Genomic DNA, 19,872 nt, shown 5'->3' with positions numbered 1-19,872 from the left:
CTTTAACTCACTTGCTGATGCTGCCATTATGGAAAATAACATTTAGAACAGGGTCAGTAAAACCAGCAGCTTTTCTGGTCTCAGGGTGGTAAAGCAGGACAGGCTTTGCAGGAAAATTTAAAATAGCCACCCTAAGAGGAATTTCCTTGCAAGGTTAACAGAGAATTCGTGTCTGTTCAAATACAATAAATTCCTGCCCCTCAAAAAAAGCCTTTGCATTCCCATCTACACATGGGATAGTTACAAGAGAACTTATGTAACTAAGATCCTATTATTTTATATTCCCCAAGAAAAAAATGGTGCAATAATCATATATTCATAATTGTTTCAGAATTACATATTTGTCACATGCCTCTAGACTGAAGCTACATTTTCACACAACCTGATGTGCACAGCAGCATACAACTACTTTTTAAAAAACTATAAAATTCAAAATAGAATAACTTGCTTACTTCATCCCATTCCAGAAGGTAACTGTGGATTTTAGAACCATTATCACAAGATGCCTGAAACAGGAAAAGAAGAAAATTAGAGCTCTAACTGGATATAAGACCACTTAAGGAAAAAAAATGCTTATATAGGTCAAATCATGTTCTCAAGACCAGCACAGGGCAAATGACACTCCCCTTATGTGAATGTTTCACTTGCTAAGACAGTCCTATACTTCAGTCTCCATCCAATGAATGCCTGTATCTTACTTATGGTTTTGTTCTTTTTTCCAATTTAGACTTTGAAAAAGTATTCTGGCAGCAGTGTAAAACACTACAGTGTTTTTCTGAGCAACTAGGTAAGTCGGTCTGCTCAAATCTCAGTCTTTCCAGACCATTTCATTTGCTTTGCACAAACAAGCCTATATTCAATAACTGAGAAAGGAACTGGTTCCACAGTACAAGAGGGGATTGGAACTCAAACCACTGTCCCTCATTCAAACTCAGTAACTTTACCTACAAAGGCTCCTTGCTTTTCTGGGAATCCTCTCTTTACCCAAGTCCACTCCTAACCCAGTACATGTATTTTCAGTCATGAACTGTGGAAATAGTATATTCGACAAAAAATTTTCATTTCAATGAACTGTCATTTGATTGACAAATCCAAAACAATTCTGAGGAGTTGAAACTATTTATTTTGAAGGTTTTTACACTATTCTTACCTTCCATTGCAAAGTAAGAGAATTTTTGGTCCGATTAGTTATCCTGGGCAGATTTGGAGCATCAGGTTCACAACTTGTGGTAGTAAAACTCTCTGCTTCTGAAGGGCTCCCCTTCACACAATTGCATTCAACTTGGACTCTGAAGTGGAAAAGAGCCAACAATGTTTTGCTTCAAAATCTATGTATACAGTTTCCAAAGAAAACTGAGTATTCAGAATTAAGTCACTGTGTTGCTATCTCACTATTATAATATCACTGTTACTTAACTAGTGGAGCACCTTGGTTAACAGAAGTAATGCAAAAGAAGAGTGTCCTTCACTTTGGATGTGTATCATTACAGTCCATCAGCGTTAGTCTTACTATTACATTTGAAATCTGCTTGTTACTTGCTGTACTTTGGTTGGGAAATAATGGTAACATCTTGCAGGCTCATTATCTGTTGCAGACATTAATTTATATGATGAATAATTCTTCTTCTGCATGTGCTTTTGTCAGATGAGCATAATGAAGCTATTGATACATTTTCAGAGTACCTTCTGCATGCCTTCAAGACCTTGCTGAGTCTGTTCACCCTGTCCTTTCCTTTGGAAGGTTATGAATTAACTCTCCATGTACTTCAGAGGAGTGAATTCTTGCTTCTGTCTCAAAGAAAAATGATTTCTCTAACAGCTTTTCCCCAAAATGAAGTACAGGATTAATATCTGGCATCCTCCTGTGCTCTCCCTGCAGCCTTGGCTGCGTAGCTATGCTTTGTCTCCTCCTTGGGTCAACCCACACATTACTTTCTTATGGTTCACCTGTTCCTTTGATATTAAAAAAACACTTCCCCTCCGAAATATTCCCCCCTCCATTTCCTCAGATCACTGATATAAGGCTTGTGAGGACTTCCTTCTATGCTGTCATTGCACGAGCAGCAAGTCACAGGAAATTTGGCTTTGTAGATATCATGAACAGGGAGAGACATTCAAACAGTGACTACTGTTGTGCACAAACTTGTTTGTGCTTGCATACAATCATAAACACGTAATTCAGTAGTTATCTTCATAGTTCAGTCCTCCTGGTATTCACTGGCTTTAGGCAGTGTTCACGCTGGCAGAATTCTGTTAAACACCCAGTTCAGGAAGAGCTTAGATGGCTAAGTCATCTATTCCCATGCATTCCCTAAAACTACCAGAATTGAGCAAGAAAGAAGCTGAATGTAGCCTGATAAAAAGGGACTTATCGTGAGAAAAAAATAAATCATGGGCTCTGACCCTTACACTTCATGCATTTTGAACTTTAACATCATTGGACAAACTGCATAAACACTACTAAAACTGGGAACAAAGTCCCAGGGAAAACACTTGCATATGAACAGTTATGAGTCAATTCATCATTTGTCCTCCTGAACCTGTGCTGCAGGCCATATAATGGCCCAAATTAAATGAGATTTGTGATGAAGAACAGACCAACCTCCTTTTGCTTTTGGTTTGGCAACCAAGATAATATGCTGGAAAACAGCACTAGAAGGTACAGATGCCCTCACAATGAGGACCAGGAATGTAGCTCTCCCATTTGAACAAATGCTAATCAAAAGATTTACATAACAGAAATCCTCCTCCTTCCTACTGCTGATGTTGTAAAGCTCATGTGGCAAGAGGCACAACATTTCTGGCTTGGATCCTTACTCACACACTTCTGTTCCCTGTGCTTCCTACCAACAGCCTCTGAATTGGTTCCCTGGCCAATACACAGCTGTCTTGGGGTTCTCCACAGTCAAGAGAGGCAAATCCCTCACATGCTGCACATTCAGTCACTTCCAAAGTTACATTCTCCATCTGCAATTATTTCTTGAAAAGGCAGTACTTTTAAAGTGGCCTTCACTTCTGCCTTCACAACGTGAATATAAACTGCTGTATTCATACTGTTTTTTTGTTTGTTTGTTTTTTAAACTAAGAAATAATCTTCCAAAAAGCAGGGAGAAGTAACACCTAACTACACCTTTCCAGGCTCATGCTACTTCTTCAGCAGGACACACTAAAGCAGCAAATTCTGCTAGAAGGGCAGAATCACACTGAGTGAGGGGTCAGACTCACTGGTCTGCTGGGGCAAAGTCAAAGCAGCATAACCTGACTTTCAGGTAGCCAGTAGCGAGCATGTTCCTGTGCAAGGTACCTCCCCCTGCTGCTTCTGGGAAACAGAGAAAGCAAGCAGCATCTGTGCTTGGCTCACAGGACAGAAAAACACTACTCTTCTGGTATGCCATGAAAAGTAAAGAGCACGGATGCTGGATGAGGAAGGATTAATGCTGTTTTCCAAAATGGACTAAGTGGTCAGCTAAGCCAAAAATGTTGACTTATGACTCAAAGGAGGATGAGATGGGGTAAAGAATCTCTGAAGATTTATTTATGCAAATACACAGATCCAATGAAACTTTTAAAACATTTCCACTGAATTTAATGAATAAAGAAGGAGATACTCACTTTGCATGGTAATCAGTTGCTGGCCTGAGATCATTTACAGTAACTTTGTTTTCTTCTCCGCTGGAAAGAGAAATTATTTGGTTTAAGACTGCTTCAGCACCCCATACATTTATAAAAAGATACACACCATCTAACTCATCTGACTAACACTGCTTCCAAGAAATACATTTGCTAATGGTTTGTTTCTGTTGCTCAATATAGTAAAACGAAAATTCATTTATCTTTGAATTTTAGAAGCTTCTCATATTTGATCCCTATTGGTTTTGGATTTTTATTGCTGTTCTGTTTGTTTGGGGTTTTTTTAAGAATAAATATTTTCCTCTTTACTCACTAACATCAGCTGCATGTGCACACGTGTACTTTATTACACAAAACCCATCAAAGTACTGAGGCCTTTAGAAGCTTAGTTTATCCTAAAAAACCAAGTATCTGAAACTGTAAATGACTGCACATATCTGCTTGTTAGAGCCCCGTAAACAGAAAAGGTACCTTAGTGACAACTATAGTATTAGTTTGCTTCTACTGACATCTGCTTATGTTAGCAAAGCTCATTTCTTTCCCTCTAAGCTTCTAGGACAGGGATATCCACCTTATGATTAATGTTGGATAATGAGAATTTTTCTAGGAAAAGTGAGTAAGACACACTACCTAAATATAAAGATATGTAGAGCTCTACACCCTTAATGGTAAATTTTCTGTTGTATTTCTGCAAGTCGCAAAAACCCAATTAAAACCCATTGTATTAGGAAAGAAACAATTTAAGAGTTTTTTTATTTTGTTTTGCTGCTGCTGGAGTTGCGTTCTGTGTGAATCCACTTACTTTACGCCATATCTTAAGACCATCTCTTACCAGTAGCATTTTCAGGGAAGAAAGGGATAACCTTACTAGTATCAGAAGCACATGCTGAAGTAAATAACTACAATTATTTGTAATTCTCACTATTTATATATATAACTAATTGAGAACTCATAGTCTCTAATGCGGCTGGTTGAAATACAAATAAGTGATATTAAAACATGCTTCCAACATCCAAGAACAAAGTCTTTTAATTCTAATTCATGGTAGAGACTTCATTAATAAACCAGAACAGATTCTACTGAAAAAGGTAGTTTGTTTCAAAGGAGAAGTTGCACAAAACTGCTAATTACTTAAATCTCTGAACAGCAAGCAGATTTTTAATGAGGTTTTAAGACCTATAATTCAATGCAACAGGAAACAAATAAAAATAATGAACACCTACATGTATACAGTTTTGTACTTTCCATCTTTTCCAGTATTTGAAATCATTACTTCGTAAGTATAAACATCTGGTACATCATTCTTGTCAGCATTTTCTCCGGTATCACTGGATGGAGGTGACCAGGTAAGCAGTGCTGTTCTTGCCTGAATGTCTGATACCTGTAGAAACACAACTTTGAGACCTCTGCCTTTTTAAATGCTATTGTACATAAATGTTCCTTTGCCATGCAGGACAAAATAAAAGAGAAGAAAACCAGACAGCATTGTCATATCAGAGTATTATACTCATCTCATAGCTACTAATTAGTTTTTACAAATGAAATCTAACTGGAAATCTAAGAAATGTCATGAGAAAACTGCAATTTTAAGGTCCAAGGCTAAGTACAAATAAATCTCTAAGTAACAAATGCCACCTAGTGGGCTACATAAAAATGACTGTATCATTTACGACGCACAAGAGATGGCAAAAATATCAGGAATCAATCATTTCATTAAAGGACATTTCAGACTTATTTTTTTAAATGTGACTGATACTGTGATTTTTTTCACACCTTCTGGCTGAGTTGATTTTCATATGAAATATATAGAGGCTCAGAAATTTCTCAAAAAATGACTGGCATTACTGTAGCAGGAACATAAAGAAACTCTGCTTTGGCCATTGAATTATGACTGTGACAAGTGGACTCTCCCATTAGATTAGAATCTATTTGGTTAGCTGCCCCAGCAAACTTTTTGGTCAGGATATTAACAGAGATACAACTACCTGACGTTCTAATCTAGTACTCTGCTAGCAAACAGAGTATTACAATATAAAACGTACTTTCAGCTCAGTCACTTACGATGCAGGCCTGCTCACCAAGTCCATGTACGTGTACATATACCTATATATAGGCAATATCCTAAAGAATTCCTATGGCGATGCTTGCCTGCACAGCCCAACCTTTGCATGAAGGCCTGGCCAACAACAGCGGGTGTGATAGAAATGTGAGCATAAACAGTGTGTGAATGCAACACCTCCAGCTGTCTGAGAAGTGTTTGCCCCAGCAGACTCCTTGTACCAGGGAACTGCAAAGAGACTTCTGAGAGGAAGAAGGAATTGGCTTCAGAAGTATAAAAGTAGCACAAAAACTCACACCAGGGACAAAACATGAACAATGATCAACACCAGGCCTGACAGGGTAAGAAATTGCCCTGGCAGCATTGCAACCTCCACCCAGGCCTGACAGATCCCATGAACAGTTGCGCTCTAGCTGCTGCAACAGCAGTTTGGGGTGCAGAAGGCAGGGACCCACAGCTTGGGTGGGCGTGTGTGACCTGGTGGAGAGCTTTCTCAATGGCTGATGGATTAGCAGATTGTAGGGAACAATGGAGTTTAAAGAATAACACAGTTACATTCAAAGCTAAAGGGCCCATGTATCCCAAAGGAGCTGTGCAAGTCAGGGGCACCCACACTCCCAGAAGAGTGGGTGCTGCCTGAAACCCATATGTGCTGCAAGGGGATGCTCCTATTTCTGTAGGTGAGTGCATTGGTGCACGCATGTGATTATGACTTTTTAGGACCCATTACAGAAGGAAATCTAGAAATTTGTGGGTGTTCATTAATATTGCACATCTGCTATTGTGGTTTATATGTTCCACCTGCCTACTAGTTCCGATTTCATAAGAGAATAGAAAACACAGTCATATGAAATGACTAGATTTACAATACGACTGTAATACCTATCTATTTTGGGAATAATTGCTTTTGGAAATCTGTTATCAGAGTACCAGGATCAAAATGCAATCTTCACAACTGGTGGTCCTAAACTGCTTTAATATCCCAAACAAAAACCTGAATGAGTCAACTTCAAGAACAAAGCAGAGGAAATAATTTATTGATGACAGACAAATGGAAAGTAAGAAAATCAAATACAACAAACCTCAATGTCTTGGAAATAATGTCACCCCAGTACAAACCTAGCATTTCTGGAAGTCTTTGGAGTTGTGGGAAGCCTCTGGGGTGGTTAAATCTCTCTCTCAAGACAGTCTTAAGCCCTCCCTCCTGGGCTGCAAAAGGCAGCAGGGGTTACTGAAGGGAAGTGCAGGTTCCTGGAGGACCTACTATGCTCCAGGACTAGTAGGTCCATTGTAAGTTGATCTATTCCTATGTTTAGCAACCTTAAAAACTGATTTTTTTTCACTAATGTCCAGGTAGTATCTCTCTTACTATCAGTTAAGCCCTCTGTCCTAGTCACCATGGAGTTGAACATGAGACCTTCCTTTCTGCAGTTTTTTTAGGTATTTGAAGATTGCTAGCATTTGTGTCTTCCCTCACTTATCTAAATCTCCGATCATTTTCACTGTTCTCTTTATCTTCTACTGTTTCATTATCTTTAGTGCTTTTACCAGAACTGCCTTAAACACTGACAGATTACATTTCACCTCATGCATCTTAGTCTGTCTATCTTCTTTTATACCAGAGAAGTAATGGGGTTGGTGTGAGTGAAAGGTGGCATTACATCTTACTGGAACATTAAAAGATTAGAGGTTTCAACTGTTCAGTACAGAGAGAGCAAGAAGAGTGGGATGGAGATCAAAGACAACATTACAGACTACAGAGTAACAGACAACTCACACGAGTGACTAGGAAAATTAAACCCAGACTGTTAGTGGAAATCATTATATATCAACAAGCATCAACAGAGAACAGGGTGAAATGCTCTTTAAGTCTCTGACTAGATGAAAAATTGTTATCCTGAGTTACTCCTCAAGGGCAATGTAAACATTCCCTAAGACTTCTAAAATAATAGAGCAGTAACTACAACACAATGAAGCATTATTATGCACCAAGCTAAAAATCAGTGACTGTGTAGGTTGTTCTGGTTGTTTTACTTTGTGTAAACAGAGTATGTGACTACAGAACATTATGAAAAACTGAAGCTTTGCTATGGCCCATTTGCTAAAGTTTAAAAGCAACAGTCAGTGAAATTGAACATGATCAGAAATGCAAAGTGAAAAGTATTCACAGAAGCTGGGAATTAAGGACATCCTAATGGTGCATAAAAAGCTGCAACGTAAAAAATCATATAAATACTCTATACATACAAATCCACACATACTTTGTATTTGGTTTGTGTGGCAATGTTTTGGTAGCAGGGGAGCTATAGAGGTGGCTTCTGTGAGAAGCTGCTACAAGCCTCCCCCATATCCAACAGAGCCTATGCCAGCTGGCTCCAAGATGAACTTGCTGCTGGCCAAGGATGAGCCAATCAGTGATGGTAGTAGCACCTCTGCGATAACAGATATAGGAATGGGGAAAAAACCCTACTGTGCAACAGCAGTAGAGAGGAGGAGTGAGAATATGTGCAAGAAACAGCTCTGCAGACACCAAGGTCAGTGAAGAAGAGGGAGGAGGTGTCTCAGGTGCCAGAACAGATTCCCTTGCAGCTCGAGGTGAAGACCACATTCATAGAATCATAGATTCATAGAATCATAGAAGCATAGAATAGTTAGGGTTGGAAGGGACCTTAAAGATCACCTAGTTCTAACCCTCTTCTGACATGGTCAGGGACACCTCCCACTAGGTTACCCACTAGGTTACCCAAGGCCCCATCCAACCTGACCTTAAACACCTCCAGGAATGGGGCAGCCACATCGTCCCTTAGCAACCTGTGCCAGTGTCTCACCACTCTCATGGTGAAGAAATTTCTCCTCAAGCCTAGTCCAAATCTGCCCCTCTCCAGTTTACATCTGTTTCCCCTTGCCCTATCACCACAAGCCTTTATGAATAGTCCCTCTACAGCTTTCTTGTAGGCTCCTTTCAGGTACTGGAAGGTTGCTATAAGATCTCATCTGAGCCTTCTCTTCTCCAGGCTGAACAACTCCAACTCTCTCAGCCTGTCCTCGTAGGGAAGGTGCTCCAACCCTCAGATCATCTTTGTAGCCCTCCTCTGGACCCATTCCAACAGTTCCATACCCTTATTTTGAGGATTCCAGAACTGGACACAATACTCCAGGTGAGGTCTCACAAGAGAGGAACAGAGGGGCAGAATCACTTTCCTCGACCTGCTGGCCACACTTCTTTTGATGCAGCCCAGGACACAGCTGGCCTTCTGGGCTGCAAGTGCACATTGCCAACTCATGTAGAGCTTCTCATCGACCAGCACCCCCAAGTCCTTCTCTGCAGGGGAGCTCTCAACCATGTCATCCCCCATTATGTACTGAAAATGGGGATTGCCCTGACCCAGGTGTAGGACAACACAAACAAAATCACAGCTGGAAGCACTGACAAGGGAGAATCAGAAAACAAAACTAAAGTCCTTCTCAATTCATTATAAAACATTTGGTATTGCTTTCCAGATTCAACTTCCAGCTAAGAGAACGATTCTTAAACATAAGTCTAGGTTCAGCTGTTTTACTCCTCATAAGAAAATTAATAAGGGACAAAAGCAAAGTATTGAAAGATTTCCTATAAATTTTTTTTCTCTATTATGTATATGCACTATGGCTAGATTACATCAGCATATACTATTTTAACAAAAAACTAGCTTCACATGACGCAAGGATATGACAGCAATTACTAAGCCCTTCACTAAGCAGCCACTATTCAATATTGTCCTTTATACTCGCTGTTCAATAATAGCCCAGTACTTGACTTTTTGAACATTAGCCAGAGCTCCATTGTGGAAAAGAATCACTAGAGTTTCAGAAATTCCAATCAGTTCTCAAGCACAAAACACTAACATATTTTTGACAAATCCTTGCAATATAAGGAGTAAAAAGTATTTCTGAAGAACAAAGACAAAGATCAGAAGAAACCACTATTCTTAGGTGCTCTGAGACACTCACGAGTGGCTTTTTCAGAAAACCTGGCATTACTTATTACTTTGTATGCTTATTCCAGCAGCTGCAATTGAGCACTGAGCTCTGAGCACCGTGCACATCTGCAACACACAGTGCAATGCTTGAGTCAGGTCCTAGCATGGAGGAAACTAAAAGGTGGATGTGTCTGTATTAGCAGTCCAGCTTGCAAAAGTGAATTGCCTCATTATCCCCATTAGGGTCAAACAAAAGACCACTTTTAGCATATGAACACTGGATTGCATTCATAGTGACACAAGGTACTTAATTGGTGCGTAAGGCACACCAGATTCTAAAAGCCCATAAGTGTACTCAGAAATGCATGAACCACAAAACATAATCCCTTTCCAAGAGATTTGTATCTTATACAAACAGTCAAACTCTGAGTTCCTATTTCTTCTCCTTTATTAAACACTCAGCCTCCTGCTCCATTCTTCATTTTGCTTTTGCCTTTTCAGGTCCCCTTCTCTTCTCTTCTGCTTGCTTTTTTATTGGGTTAATAGACATGACAGCCGGTAGGGATTCTGCTCAAATGCTGAGGACTCCGTATGGTGCAATCTGCAGAACCACTCCAACCTACACCCGTCTAGGGAAAGTTCAAGACCTCCCTAAGCAGAAGGGTCAGCAGGTGGCAGTACCACATTACCAACTTGATTTAACACTGCTAAATATGAAAGGATGTGGGATCCATATGGAAAAAGTTTAAGAAAATGAGAACATGTTCCTTTGCCCCTCACCACAAGAAGGATGTTGAGGCTCTGGAGCAAGTCCAGAGAAGAGCAACAAAGCTGGTGAAAGGGCTGGAGAACAGGCCTTATGAGGAACGGCTGAGAGAGCTGGGGTTGTTTAGCCTGGAGAAGAGGAGGCTGAGGGGAGACCCCATTGCTCTCTACAACTACCTGAAAGGAAGTTGTGGAGAGGAGGGAGCTGGCCTCTTCTCCCAAATGACAGGGGACAGGACAAGAGGGAATGGCCTCAAGCTCCACCAGGGGAGGTTCAGGCTGGACATCAGGAAAAAAATTTTCATGGAAAGGGTCATCGGGCACTGGAAGAGGCTGCCCAGGGAGGTGGTTGAGTCACCTTCCCTGGAGGTGTTTAAGGAACGGGTGGATGAGGTGCTGAGGGTCATGGTTTAGTGATTGATAGGAATGGTTGGACTCGATGATCCGGTGGGTCTTTTCCAACCTGGTGATTTCTATGATTCTATGAAAATCACCTAATGGGAGTCTGGACACAGCAAAGCTGATGTGCTCCATACTGCACAGAACGGAAAGAGACGTGTGAATGAAAGCACACCATGGAGTCAACCATCTGATTTAGATGCACATGCCCAGGACTTGGACATTAAGGTATGGGACAGCCCAGGGCAGGTCACAGCCTTCAGCCCTACTCTGGGTTTTCTGGAGCTACCTCAAGGATACAGTACAACTGACACTGTACTGGACAGCACCCATACGATCATCTGATCGTATGACAACTACTGCCTGTGCCAGCACTGAAGTTCAATCAGGAAATTCATTCTGATGATCCATCAAGAGCAGCACCATGGTACAATCCCCACAGTGAGTGCTTCAGGCAAAAAATTAATCAAAAACTTGCAGGAATATTTCTGATGAGAACTACAAACAGAAGGCATGAGAAAACACAATCTCCTGGTTCACTTGTGGGAGGGTGAGGAATATGTTTCCTTGGAGAAACTGTGGGAGGGTTGCTACCGATCCTGCAAGGCCTAAGTAGGTAACATAGCCTCCCTTTCTCTTATCATACCACGCTCCCCCAAGCTGCAACATCAGCAAGTCTTCCACCCACCCACAGCCCTGACAGTCCCTTGCCTTTGCAAAGCATAATGCTCTCCAAGCACTAGAAGTTTGGCTTTTTGCCTTGTGTACACTGACTAGTGGCAAACTGCTACTGCCTAAGCCTGCGATGTCTTCCTAGGTCTGAAGAGATCACTCGCAGGCACACAGCTATGTGCAATGACATTGAAGTAAGGACATGGTGGAGGGGAAATGCCGTGCTTGCCCAAAAGGCATGGATGGTTGAGGGTTAAGGGTGGAAGGAAGTGAATGAAAACAAGACAGTACTGGCACTCCATTGTTTTTTCATACATCATTAACAACAGGGCAGAAGATGCCACCAGATCATACTCTCAGTCTTCACTCTAACCTCGCTAGGAAGCTCAGAGTTGTCATTCCCCTTGGAAATTCAGTCACAGATGACACTCTAGACTTGGATGGCATCCTGCATACCCTGACCACTAGTAGAGGACTGTGCATACATTTGGAGAACTGACCCCCCTACTTCTAGTTAGGATAGAAAAGACCATCCACATTCTCATGAAATTAAGAAGGGGACAGCAGACATTCCTAACTTGAGGGATGTTGAGAATGCTGGTGTCCAGCATGACCCAGTGACAGCACTATCTTGCAGTAAGCTAACCTGGCAGCAAAATTTGTTCCTGTATCCATGCCGATGCAGTATGTGGCTAAAGTAGGCCTGTGCTCCCTTGCTGGGAGAGACTCTCATGACTCAGAGTCAAATGAGGTCAAAGACAACCAGTGCCTTTAGCTACACAGCCCTGACCTGTTCCCAAAGCATATTATGTTTTGTACAGTGAATGGTACGGACCACACAGAAAGAACAGCATGATGCTGTATTTAAAATACAAACAAACAAACCAATCCAAAAGGCTATTGTAATCTTCAACACAATGCACCAACATTAGTACCAAATCTTTCCTCCTTCACTTTGAGAACAGACTAGAATTCTGTTCGATATTTTGACTCGTTTTCCTAGAATGTGTGTGTACACATAATTTATATTTTCAATTTTTTTTATCATAGTGGCAAATGACTCCTTAAATTCTTTCTGGCATCATCCTACAGCAAGCCAAGAGCCTTTAGATCCACTGCACAAGTTTCTACTGCCTGATCTAATGGAGTGACAGCAATAGGTGTTCACTAACATCTGTGGAGATGAGATACATAGCTAGGCAGTGAAACGATAGGCAGCGAAAGGAAGCTTCTGCTGGTAGGAATTTGCAGGTACTTGCTGTCAGAAGAAAGATACGATGTGGGAAAGCTGAATTATGTTCCAGCTCTTGGATAAAGATCAGTGCTATTAGATGTAGACTTACATTCCTTTCTTACAGCCATAACCCCTTATGACCCTTTTTCTCCAGCTCCTTGAAGCCTGGTCCTAATCAACAGTTCTTCATTCCAGCCTGTACTCCTTGTTTACTCCACACCGGACTTTAGCCCTTTAGTCTCTCAATAAAGTTCTGCTATTCTTGTCTTGCCAAGCTTCATCTATCTCAGGCAGTTTCAGTCTCATGTTATTACTGTCCACTATCCCCCCCTCTCTCAGTCTTACTAACAAGACATTCAGGTACCTACCACCCTTTTGTTATCAGTCTGCTTGTAAAAAAAACAAACAGAAAAGCTAATTGTTCACCCTCCCATTCTTCCAATAGTTCACATGTACTATGCTGCTTGTTCCTGGTCTCATCCTCTCATCTTAGACTCCTCATCTATTTTAAGATCCCTCAAGTCTTAATCACCTTTTGGACTTGAGCTGCCAGTTGGAGCAGTCTCTTACTCTCTCACTTCCTTTCTCTCCCATAACTTAATCTCACAAGGCTTTCTCTCCACTCCCTGTTTCTTCTCAAAAAGTTCTTCTTATCACCTTTCCACTAGCTCCAATTGCCAAGGTCATCCTGTTAAGTGCTACTGAACTTGACTCTCTTGGATACTTACTCACACCACAGCAAAAGCCAGGATCAGCTAACTCCTCCATTTCTTCATCTCAGCTCTCTGAAGCCTTTCTTATAGGATTTGATTCAGACAGCTTCCACCTCCATGCTGCTTAAAGCCACCAAAGACCCAGTGGTCCTAAAGACACGTTAACCCATTCTGATGCTTGGTCACATCAGGATGCCTCTCTAATAACAATCCCCACTCAGTCCTTGGAACACCACAGAATCACAGAATAGCTGGTTGGAAGGGACCAGTGGAGGTCATCTGGTCCAACACTCTTGCTCAAGCAGGGTCACTTAAAGCCAGATGCCCAAAACCACATCCAGACAGCTTTTCCGTATCTTCAAAGAGGGAGTACACACAAACTCTCTGGGTAAGCTGTGCTAGTGCTCAGTCATGCTCACAGTAAAAGTGTTTACTGCTGTTCAGAGGAAATCTCCTGTGTTTCAGTTTGTGCCTCCACTTGCCCTGTACATATCTATATACATTGATAAGATCACCCTGAGTCTTTTCTTCTCCAGGCTAAATAGCCTCAGCTCTCACACTTCATCTCACCAGACTGTAAATCAACATATGAAAGAGGAATCAAGACTGGGATACTAAAACCGGAGCAAGGCTGTCTGGGAGGTGAAGGGCAGAGCTGGAAGTCTGATGATGACCATTCATTCCATCTGACCCCTTTTCCTTCTTTTATCTTCTTTTCTCTGCATGTCTTTCCTTCCATAAAAGTTTTATCTTCTTTATTAGTTACTTTTTGAAATTTACAATAGGTAGTGCAGACTACTTTTACACAGGCAAGTTGGTGGACTGAGGATTGAGGAACAGATTTTTGGAAAAACTACATGAACCCTCACAGTAAGATTAGGACCAGGGAAGGTCTGAATGATCATAGACTCATAGAATAGTTTGGGTTGGAAAGGAAGATCATCTAGTTCCAACTTCCCTGGCACACACAAGGACACCTCCCATCAGACCAGACTGCTCAAGGCCCTGTCCAAGCTGACCTTGAACGCCTCCAGGGATGGGGCATTGACAGCTTCCCTGGGCAACCAGTGCCAGTGCCTCACCACCTTATTGTGAAGAAATTCCTCCTTACGTCTATGTTGATGAAAGAAAAGAACACAGGTCTATTCTAAAACACAATAAACTGATGAAGTTGGCAACAGTTCTTTAAAGAATCTCTACACAGAGGTTACAAAACACAGTTTTTACAAACTGAAAAGATATCAGTAGGTTAAGTCAGGTTAAGTGAGAAGCCCACTGCTGACAGTCACATTCCTTGTAAATTTTATGTCTCTCCTACCTGGAGATTCTCAAAGAGAAATCTGCCATAGCTTTTCTTTACTTTTCAAATAAGATTTTCCAAAACATCACCAGGTATCTCGTATGCCTAGAGATACCTGGTGCGTACAACTGTTTCCTGAAGAGTTAAAACTAAACAGTGGTACAAGAAATTGAGAACAGATTTTGCAGTAAGAGAGACTGTTAAGCAACATCTTACGTTAAGCATTATCACTATGTTACTGGCAATGTTATAAGCTATTACTACATATAGTTTTTATAATGCCGTTAATACTGAGATTTCACAGAGTGGTCAACAAGAATAATTCCACATAATAAGTATCAAGACAACTGTAGCTTCATAAGTGCTAATATACTAAAAATTACTTTAGTCATCTACATTTCAGTGACTACAACTTAAGCAAGTTTTCTTTAGTGTGGGAAGTCAAAGATCCTATAAACTTGGAGAAAGAAAAGGAGATGTATAAACTAGCAACAGATACATTCTGATTTTATCAAAAGCTTTATTTACTTACCACTGGCTTGGCTATACTAGAAAGAAGTACTTCAAGTGCTTTTGTTTCTTCATCCTTTTCTTAAAAAACAAAATAAAAGCAAACAAAAAGTACCTGTGAATATTTTTGACTGACTTTACAGTAAAATAGGTCTCCAAATTCAACAACGCACATAGACTAAAACATGTATAAAATAGAACACATTGCCAGCTTCATTTAGAGCAACATAAAACCAAAAAAGCTTCCAAAGATGTTGTTCATACTGAACTATTTCTAAATCTGTTCTGTGATTTAATGGAATACAGAAAGCCAGGTTATCTTTTATGAATGTATAACTTTAAACAAATCACTGCTCTAGAGAACTTAAGTTCTTGACTGAGATATTTCCTATAGATATCTCTTAGGATGAAGATGTAGTCAAGTTACAGTACTTATTTAATATATTACTGCACATCATGTGGAGAACTGATGGCAATACTGTTGGCCTCCGTCAACCGCAAGGGCAAAACCTTAGGCTTCAGTTACATCTCAGGGAAAGAATCTAAGGTGGTTTGTTTCAGCTGAAGGTATAGCGGAGCTTTATAGAGGACTTGGTAAGTTTATAGTAAGTGCTTTATGTACTTTCTCTCACACAATATTATAATTTTATTATCTCAATTGTGTAAGTGAAGAGGCTACTCAGTTTTGAAGGCGTGTCTAGGTATTTTTAATTCACTTACTCTGTCTTTAACTAAAAAGAAAACAAACCTGATAAAATTCTTTAAAAACACATCAAATCTGTTTCCAACTTAATATTTCTAAGTTTGTAACTAACTACATGCATTTCTGACTTCAGTTTATTATCACGAGTCTAAGTCATAGTGCATAATTCTCTTGGTACAAAGCTTTCGCAGGGTACCATCTACACTTAGTCAGACATACTTTCTTCACACTCCTTTTGGTCTACAGCAATCTCATACATATTGGCACAAAATCACGGCCTCAAAGCAAACTTCAATGAGTTGAGAAAATCATGGTTTCCCTCGGTATCACTAGTTACAGCTGCCTATTCTGAGAAAATTGTACTCGGCTGATGACAAGTCTTTGACATTGTGTTCTCAATCTGAAGTGCCACGCTAATGACCTGAAAGTTGCATTGTGACACATTATCAGATTCGACAATGACTGTGAGACCAATATTGAGTGAATTCAGTCCATTTCTAAGATTCACAAGCTCCCTCATGAAATAAAGGTATTATGAATAAACACACCCCCAGTGGTAGCGTTTTAGAACACACATACTCATGGGGACTAGTGTGAGGACCAGTCTTTCTCTACAAAGCCCTTTGACTAGCAAGTTGGTAGGGACAGGCATTATGTGAAGTTCATATAACAACAGTATCTCTTTTACAAAATACTCCTCTTTAACAAGTTGAACACAGGTTTCCTGTACCAGACAGCTGGTTCTTTCCATGCTTTCTACAATATCAAGCAAGCCATCAATACACAGTGATTCCTCAAAATGTAAGCACCAGTAACTCTGAACAAAGCATAGATTTTTCTTTAAACAGTGCTATGAAGTATGAGTAAGAAGATTTGCTCAAATCTACATGTAGACTTGCATGTCAGTAGTTATGTTCTCTTAAGCCCATTGTTCCAATGTCAGGAGCAGGCTGACTGCCCTTAACTCAGTTCTGTGTAAGTCAAGGCAGTTAAGGGCTACAACTCAACTTCAAGACTGTCAAGGTGTGGTGTTTTATTCCCAGTCAGACACTGGAGTTGCATTACACACACACACACGCACACAAACACAATTTTTCTTAACACTTACCTTCTACTTCTGTGTCTGTCTGAGAACAGCTTTTTCCTTTACCCATAGACTTGCTCTTGGTAGAACCTGTGCTTATACCAGCTGCATCCTGTCCTTTTGTAAGTCCATTGTGTTCATTTGTAGGAGAAGGACATTTCTGAGGAGATGATGGAGGACTGTTTAACTTATCCTTCTGAGTTCCATGTCGATCTTTTAATTTTTTTTGCAACCTTTCATATGTTTTACTAGACCTTTCATCTCTGAAGTTGGATCTTCCATGAGCAGGCAGAGTATCTAAATGAAAGTAAAGAAAAAAATTAAAAATAATCACTAAGAACTTATTGTAATTAAACATCTACTTAAAAATGCAATATGCAATATACATATGGAAAACTGAAGTGCCCAGTGGATAAACTAAAACACACTAACTGGATGTTAACAACGGGTAAGAAAGTGTAATCGTTCCTTCCCACATTTTTTTTTCTACTTAAAAACTAGTCTTAAAATGTTTCTATAACCTTCCTTAAGCTGCAAGGTACAGGACAAAGTATACACAGAAAAAAACTTGCTACTTTACTACCTGGGAGGAGGGTTGCTCTAATGCTGAGTAAAAATTACTTAAGTTTTAACTGAAGATTGTATGACTAGGTCTTGTAAGTACTCAGTCCTATATCTGAGTCAGAACATGGCTGTGGAACAAACTCCGTACTGGACTAATGCAGAAAAATAAACTGCAGATTGGTGAACTTTTCTGTCCAATTCTAACACTTTTATCCATTTCATCTTTATGCTTAGAAACAGCTTAATGACTCAGAACATTAAAACAGTGCAGAACACAGCAACAACTCTTTCCTCAGTGTAACTGTATCTCTGATGAATGATGAAAGCTTTCAAAAAACAACATCCTTCAAAACAGGCAAAGAATTTGTACATTTTCAGCTGGATCACGTGGCCTTGAAGAATGAAATCCATTAGCTTTTACTCCTTATGTGCTAGGAAGTACAGAAAAAAAAATCAAGTAAACATCTTCCTTGCAAGAAGAGCAAAATTAAAAAACTAGAGAACTTGGAGAAGTTTCTGGTTTGTTTACTGCTGCTTAATTCTCAGAAAATTTGACAGAGGACGACTAGATAAGCTATGACTACTTAGAAAGGCAAGTCCTGCCAAACTAACCTGATTGCCTTCTATGACAAGGTGACCCACTTACTGGATGAGGGAAAGGCTGTGGATGCGGTCTTCTTGGACTTCAGTAAAGACTTTGATAGTCTCTCACAGCATTCTGCTTAGGAAACTGTCAGCCTCTGGCCTGGACAGGCGCACACTCTCCTGGGTGAAAAACTGGTTGGATGGCCCAGCCAGAGAGTGGTGGGAAATGGTGTGAAATCCAGCTGGAGGCCAGTGACAAGTGGGGTTCCCCAGGGCTCAGTGCTGGGTCCAGCCCTGTTCAATGTCTTTATCAATGACCTGGATGAAGGCATCGAGTGCACCCTTAGCAAGTTTGCGGACGACACTAAGCTGGGTGGAAGTGTCAATCTGCTAGCGGGTAGGGAGGCTCCAAAGGGATCTGAACAGGCTGGACCGCTGGGCTGAGTCCAATGACATGAGGTTCAACAAGGTAGGTTATTTTCCCTCTGTACTTAGCACTGGTGAGACCGCTCCTCGAATACTGCGTTCAATTCTGGGCTCCTCACCACAAGAAGGACGTTGAGGCTCTGGAGCGAGTCCAGAGAAGAGCAATGAAGCTGGTGAAGGGGCTGGAGAACAGGCCTTACAAGGAACGGCTGAGAGAGCTGGGGTTGTTTAGCCTGGAGAAGAGGAGGCTGACGGGAGACCTTACTGCTCTCTACAACTACCTGAAAGGAGGTTGTAGAGAGGAGGGAGCTGGCCCCTTCTCCCCAGTGTCAGGGGACAGGACAACGGGCAATGGCCTCAAGGTGTGTCAGGGAAGGTTCAGACTGGATATCAGAAAAAAATTTTCACAGAAAGGGTCATTGGGCACTGGAACAGGCTGCCCAGGGAGGTGGTTAAGTCCCCATCCCTGGAGGTATTTAAAATATGGGTAGATAAGGTGCTCAGGGACATGGTTTAGTGGCAGATAGGAAGGGTTGGACTCGATGATCCGAAAGGTCTTTTCCAACCTGGTGATTTTGATTCTATGAAATTTGATTTTCACTATCATTACAGACTTAGGTGTTCTTGTTAGAAAACAACCACACTGGAAGCACTTTTGGGTTTCTCCCCATCCCCTTAAATTTACCCGTGTTCAATTTTGGGCCCCTCATTACAAGGACACTGAGGTGCTGAGTGTGTGCAAAGAACAGCAACAAAGCTGGTGAAGGGGCTGAAGAATGAGTTTTATGAAGAGCAACTTAGAGAACAAGGCTGTTTAGCCTGGAGAAAAGGAGGCTGAGAGGAGACCTTATCACTGCCTACACTTATTACTACCTTATCACTACCTGAAAGAAGGTTGTAGAGAGGTGGGTGCTGGTCTCTTCTCCCAGTTAATAAGTAATAGGAAGAGAAGAAATGCTCTCAAGTTGCACCAGTGGAGGTTTAGACTGGATATTAGGAAATATTACTTCAGTGAAATGGTTGTCAAGTACTGGAACAAGCTGCCCAGAGGAGCGTTTGATTCATTATTCCTGGAGGTATTTGGACAATGTGTAGATGTGGTGCTTAGGGACATGGTTTAGAATTTGACAGTGTTAGGTTTACGGTTTAAAGGTTTTTTCCAACCTAAATGATTCTCTGAATTCTCTGAAATTCAGACTGGTCATATATGAGCCTAACTGTGAGCTTTGACTTTTGAAAGTCATGGTGAAAGTCAGTGGCACATAACTG

General features: G+C 40.9%; 1 protein-coding gene across 2 annotated transcripts in view; it reads right to left on the bottom strand.

The window, feature by feature from the left end:
* Positions 1-19,872, bottom strand: part of FNDC3A (fibronectin type III domain containing 3A) — a 123,962-nt gene that overhangs the window by 31,561 nt on the left and 72,529 nt on the right. For both annotated transcript variants that reach the window (XM_069881377.1, XM_069881385.1), the window contains 6 exons: positions 17,053-17,325; positions 15,264-15,322; positions 4,854-5,011; positions 3,613-3,672; positions 1,151-1,289; positions 453-506 (listed from right to left, as the gene is read on the bottom strand). In XM_069881377.1, coding sequence (XP_069737478.1) covers positions 453-506; positions 1,151-1,289; positions 3,613-3,672; positions 4,854-5,011; positions 15,264-15,322; positions 17,053-17,325 — 743 coding nt within the window. The remainder of the gene's footprint in view (positions 1-452; positions 507-1,150; positions 1,290-3,612; positions 3,673-4,853; positions 5,012-15,263; positions 15,323-17,052; positions 17,326-19,872) is intronic.

Source organism: Phaenicophaeus curvirostris, chromosome 1 (genome assembly GCF_032191515.1).
Source record: "Phaenicophaeus curvirostris isolate KB17595 chromosome 1, BPBGC_Pcur_1.0, whole genome shotgun sequence".
NCBI lineage: Eukaryota > Metazoa > Chordata > Aves > Cuculiformes > Cuculidae > Phaenicophaeus > Phaenicophaeus curvirostris.
The sequence above is the reverse complement of the archived record's forward strand: the minus strand, read 5'-3'. Positions and strand labels throughout refer to the sequence as shown.